Genomic DNA, 5,996 nt, shown 5'->3' on the forward strand with positions numbered 1-5,996 from the left:
GTAGCTCCAGGGCAGATGCTACCGCACTGTTGGGCTGCTGCAAATATCAAAGGGAAATTATCAATTTCAATACTCTCCATGTGAATGAAGGATGAGGCTTTTTGCATAAAATTGTAATGGATTGCATGCACTCATACTAGTCTCTTACATCTAATTGGCTGCATGTCATGACTGGAAATCACAAGTAGAAAAGAGAGAAAGGCTTCACTTATGCCAGGTAGTTGATTGGTTCTCCCTTGGTACTTTAGGCTCAGGTTCACCAGCAAATGAGGTAATAATGACTCTTTACTTGCCACAAAAGAGCACAAGTTACCAGTGTAGACCCAAAGCCAGGATTGAGGAAATCAAAAGCTAACAGGCGCCACAGTCTATTGATCACATGCAGGGTGGGCATGCAACAGCACAGCCGAGAAGCTGGGAGCAGTGACCCTTACCATCCACGCGTTATGGTAATGGGATATCAGTGAGGCAGCTGAGCAACAATCTCAATCCTCTAATAGCCTCAGCACAGAAAGGACTGTGGAGTGACTGCTGCTTACCGTCAGATCGGACCCCCAGGGCTGGAAAAGCTCCAGTGCGAAGACGCAGGTAGCCAACATTGCAGCAATGGGCAGTGCAGCGACAAAGTAGGGGGTGCCAAGGAACTGATCCAGCCTAAAGATGGAACACATGCACCCGTACGAAAGGTGAGTCAACTTAGTCCTGTTCTTTTCTTGGACGTGTCGCTACTCACTTTCTTTGTTACGTGTACATGCAGTTGGCAATGGAAATTCCTTCAGTTTATGGAAAACTAGTGAAAAGATGTGATTTAATCTACCGTAATGTAAAGCCCCCTGTGGCAATTTCCCCAGTGGAATAGGGGCAGGGCTTTTGGCTATCTTCATCTCATGTGGGAACAGATTGTGTGCCCCTTTTCAACCTTTTAACACCAGGACTGCCCTCCTTGTTGCATATTTATTCAGACCATCTCTATGCATCCATCAATGCCAAAACCTGGCAATGTCCGCAACAAGCAAAGTGGACAGTGGGCACTTAGATGCCCCGATCTCTATACTTGCAGTAACGGCCAAACTGCAAAACTTGCTACTCTACCCCAAAATGGATGGCCTATCATTCAGAAATATCCATTTTCTGCCGGACTGAAATCCATTTTCGGCTGATAGTTGGTCAGTGCCATAATATATTGTGGCACTATTACGCACATTATGAATGAAAATACTCATGCAGGCGCTGAGAGCTTTTTTGCGGATTAATATTTACTGCAAGATGATGCTCTGGCATGGACAAAGTGCTGCAGAAGTGTATGTGGGTAATTACGTGTTGCTGCGGGCGACGGCGGTGGGTTTTGAGAGTCTGACCACCGTTGGCTCAACCATGCCGTACAGAAAGGCTCCAGACAGCGCTCCACAGAGTGTTAGCACTGGAAAGAACACATAGAAAGCCATTTACCTATTTGCCCATTAGGCAAAATCTGCTCACACATTGGAAAACATTTTGGCACCATCCAAAAGGGAAGAAATTGCAAATGTCATTATACGGAATCATTCAATCAAACTGTAATAAGAGAAGCCGGATATCTGCACATGTCTGCGTACCTGCGTTGGGCGTTCCTGTCCCCAGTTGGATGTACAGCACCCCTGGGCACTGCAACAACACAGGGGAAAGGTAAATGGACCTTTATCCAGATGCTTCTCCCACCAACATCCCTTTTCCTCCCAAGTGAATTCCCACATTAGTATTTGGCTAGCGCTATCATAATGGGGTTCCTATCAAAATCTGCTTAGCGAGATGCTGCAGGGCAGCAAAACATGCTTAAAGTATTGTAAATATGAACTTAATCTGCCTCTAGTGCAAGTTCCCGTTCTTGGTACGATGTGACCATATTGCTAATGTTGTACTCATAATTCTCTATTGAGGCAAGTTTGACGATGCACAAATCATAAGAGTGGAGGTAAGTAGCTCTGATCAGCTGCCATGCTAGATACCGTTGATAAAATCATGGTCCCCTTTTTGTTTCCGTGCATTAGACATACTTCTGCCAAATCAAATTACCATTTGTTGTGCTGTATAAGCCATTCGTGTGCAAGCACACTCAGTCCTCACTAGCTGAGTGCAAAGGATTTAGCTATCCTGGGCAGAGACATTGTGATACTGGCATTGTGCTTTATGGCCTTACCAGGCTAGAACTTTGTTATGGAATCACTTTGTTATGGAATCATTTCTGCCATTTGGGGTTTTGCTGGTATGGTTTTTTCCTTGGTGCTGAATCTACACATGTTAGTTTTTTTAATGAAATGAAGCTGTCTTGTGAAGCACGTACATTGTTGCTATTTCAACAGACTTTCAAACCAAAGAAAAGGTTGTGAAAGCACAGATCAACAAAAGCAATATTTTCAATATGATATGTTATACTTCTTAGAATGTAAATGTCATGATGGCTAATGTTATTCTATATATCCATATGTGTACTAGGTATCCCCAAAGTTCATTTAGCATTTCTGTATGTATGTAATGGCACAAAAAGTATCTGAGTGCTCTGTCTCTCATCAAAATAGGTCAGTTTGTAATCTTCACATGTAGAGACATGCTCCGGATTATGCAGAATTAATCAGTTAGGGAGTCATGATGAAGAACAATTTATTTGTAATCTTGTTAAGTACCTCTGTTCCGCATCATCTGGGGTAACCTAAATGAGAATGATGGTGCTTCTACTGAATTAGGTCAATGTTTCAACATCTGATGGGCAGGAGAGGTGACAGCTCTTATGATCACACTTCAAACAGAACAAGATTATTGAACCATGCAGCATCTGATAGATGTGCTAGTTGTACCAGTAGTGCCCTAATAGAAACAGAAGTGGTTTAGCTCTTTTGCTGCAGTCCCATTCAGGTGTTATGGTAACTTTTGCTGGCATCTAGTTATTCTGTTTATAAAAGGTATTCAGCAAATACCATCTTTTAGTGACACATCACATCAAAAAAGGTCCTCCTTGGCATTACTTCACCATGCTGGGTTTGTGTTTTCAATGTGCATGAATGGCAGCAGATTTTGACAATTTCGTATTTGCAATACATTTGGTATCTAAATACAAGGTGTAGAAAGAATGGAGCTCAGCTATTTCTACTTGCATTATGTATCACAGACTAGACCTGTAGGCTGACAATGGGAAGGAACACAGTTGTTGAAATCATGAAGAAACAAGACTATTAACATTCTGATCAGTCCTTCAATGTGATCTGTGTATAGACTTCAGTATAGAATATTGTATAAAGTGCAAAAGTTCCAATAGCAAAGCCAGTGGTGCCTAGAGTCAATTTGGACCCAACCGGTCCCAATGTTTAAGAACCCCAAATCTTGCCTTATAAAAAAGGAAAGGTTATAGACATCCACACCCTACCCATCAGCATTATTGACAAACTAAAAATATTTTGGACCAAGGTAAGTTAAGTAAGCACAACCATCATAACCATTGTATCTTTATTGTGAAATGTGTTGAAGTCTCTGATACTGCTCAATCCCAGCTACATTCTTTAAACTATCAGTGCTTACTAGTTTAGATTATTCTTCAAACCCTCATTATGTACCTCCTGGGTACTGATTAACTTGATCTGGATTGTGATTGTGATGGGGATCTTAATGCCAAAGTTCTCTGAACCATGCAATATACATTATAGGCAATGGCATGTATTTTCACCAACGTCATCTCAACTCTCTTTTACAAATTATATGCAGGTTGACTGTTTCAGGATCCGTACCAAATACTCCAAACACCACCAAGTGCATATCACCATATACATGTAGATTAAGATTCACATTGATTTTTATTTCATCAGATATTACTCTTTAGGTGGTAAGGAAAGCATGAATTCCTATGTCAAGTTCCAGAAGCAAGTTAACTATTAATTACTATTACTTTTTATGGTCTCAAGTGGTTTTGTAGGAAGTGATTAATATCTAGTAGTAAGGAAATTACCGATTCAATTAAGAAAAGTTTTCACATAGAATTTAACCAAGGTCTGGAGGCAATGTAACAGCCATGCTTGTCCCTCTGTCTAAGCTTTAAGCACGACAGAAGCTGTACTTACTGATGCACAGATACTCATCCCCACACCGTGTATGAAGCCACCCAGCCCAGCTGCCAGGACTCCTCTCTTCCCCACAAACTTCCTGAAGAACTTCACTCTCATCTGGTCAAACTTGGACTTGCCAAATGGAAGCATGCTCACAATGGACATACCCACCATGCCTGGGTTTGGGAGAAAGTAGTCAGAACAGAAGAAACGTACTGTACCATACCTAACATGGGAGTCATCTTGTAGCCCTAAAATGCCAAAAGAGTTTTTGAGAATAAAACATGCTTTTTATCACTTTACAGCAATGCTAGGAGACTATCGGTCATTCATTTTCCATCATGTACCACACAAATAGCAAGTCCTTGCAAAACAATTAAGACAAATATTTTGATATGGCTTAGGTACTAATCCATCTGTAGAGATTAAGCACATAGCAGAGGTGCAGAAGACCTGGCTCGGAAGAATCCTGATTTATTTGATGTTTTGGATCCATGCCATGGGATGAAGGATGTGACAGCTGTGCAAAGGTCCACAAATTGCAGAATAAAATCAAGGCAAGATTGATTTTTGATATGGTTTCTAACCAGTCCAGATTATCTAGCCTTGGATCGATCCTTCTAAGACTGCTGAAACACTTAAGCACTGTGAATCTGATAATTTCAGGTCCATCCATCTGATCTGCGTACTTTTTCTTAAAATGCAAAGGAAAATTGTGAATAAAAACAGGACATCATAGTTTTCCAGATATGATTTTACTCTGATATCATTTTTTGGCATTAAAAAATGTGGTAACTTGATATTGGATCACCATTATCTATGTATGCTTATTGCCTAAAGGTTTTAAACAATAGTGTGATAAAATTCATCACAGTGTCATAAGTACTTCCTCTTTTCCAAAGAACTTGCTGCAACTTTCTAGAAAATGGCATGAACCATGCCTGTGGTATCAGGCTTTAGTAATACGTTGGCTTTTATCAACAAGTACAAGATATTACTCTGCCACTGGCTGAGAATAGCATATCTCCTCAGCACAGCCAAGCTCTACATTTCATTCCTTCCAGCCTCCACTTTGATATATTACACTACCTGATGCATCTCAACAGCCAGGATGTTTCTCTGTTTCTGTTCCAATGCATCTGAAATTACAGGACTTAGCCAACAGATTTAGGATGAACATACACATTTCCCAAAATAATCTTCAGCCATTCATCTTCCCTTCTATTTTGTGTAACATTGTACTCAATTTAGCATGCACTTTGACAGAGGGTAAGCCAATATGGTACTCCGGTACAACTTTTGGAAACCCAACACCTGGGTGGCCTGGCTGAGTGTCCCCATGTGTGAAGCAGCTCTCCTCACAGATAGTTCCATCAATCAGCATTGGAGGAGGATCGATCAGGGGCATCCTACACCATCATTCATACCCACCTGTTGCCACTGCCGAAAGGAACATCTTCAACATGATGAAACGGCTGAAGCTCATCTGGCCTCGGACAGCGGCCGGCTCAAACACTGCCCAGGGAAATCAGACAACAAGCTGTTAGTGATTTGGAACATGCTCCATCATTGGTGTCAGTAGGAGGCCAATACTTTCCCTTAATTACAGATGGATGGCTCATCAGCCTCATTTGTACCACTTAAAAGCTAGATCACCATCTGGGGACTTCAGGAGGACAACCCAGAAACAAAGGAGTCTAAGCATTTATCTTCAGGTAAAGTTCTGGCACCACTTTCTTCTCATAGCACTGTGGCCTTTGAAGGGCTCTGGCCGGCACCTACGCAAGTGGGACATCATCATGTAAAGCTCAATGGATAAGAGATTGAGCTGTCAGCCACATCACTTAAAAGTAACATCCTGGGATTTAGACCAAGTGTGAAAATGTGTCAGTAAGAAGACATGAATACTGTTTGCTGAGAATATGT

General features: G+C 41.4%; 2 protein-coding genes across 2 annotated transcripts in view; one reads left to right on the forward strand and one right to left on the reverse strand.

The window, feature by feature from the left end:
* LOC118426317 overlaps positions 1-5,996 on the reverse strand; it is a gene marked incomplete in the record, with an annotated part of 21,685 nt that overhangs the window by 2,007 nt on the left and 13,682 nt on the right. Inside the window, 6 exon segments of the mRNA XM_035835628.1 lie at positions 1-37; positions 540-654; positions 1,318-1,420; positions 1,596-1,644; positions 4,086-4,246; positions 5,502-5,585. Coding sequence (XP_035691521.1) covers positions 1-37; positions 540-654; positions 1,318-1,420; positions 1,596-1,644; positions 4,086-4,246; positions 5,502-5,585 — 549 coding nt within the window.
* LOC118426226 (estrogen-related receptor gamma-like) overlaps positions 561-5,996 on the forward strand; it is a 57,862-nt gene continuing 52,426 nt past the window's right edge. The window contains exon 1 of the mRNA XM_035835519.1: positions 561-686. Coding sequence (XP_035691412.1) covers positions 661-686 — 26 coding nt within the window. The 5' untranslated portion in view covers positions 561-660. The remainder of the gene's footprint in view (positions 687-5,996) is intronic.

Source organism: Branchiostoma floridae, chromosome 1 (assembly GCF_000003815.2).
Source record: "Branchiostoma floridae strain S238N-H82 chromosome 1, Bfl_VNyyK, whole genome shotgun sequence".
NCBI classification, from domain to species: Eukaryota; Metazoa; Chordata; class Leptocardii; order Amphioxiformes; family Branchiostomatidae; genus Branchiostoma; species Branchiostoma floridae.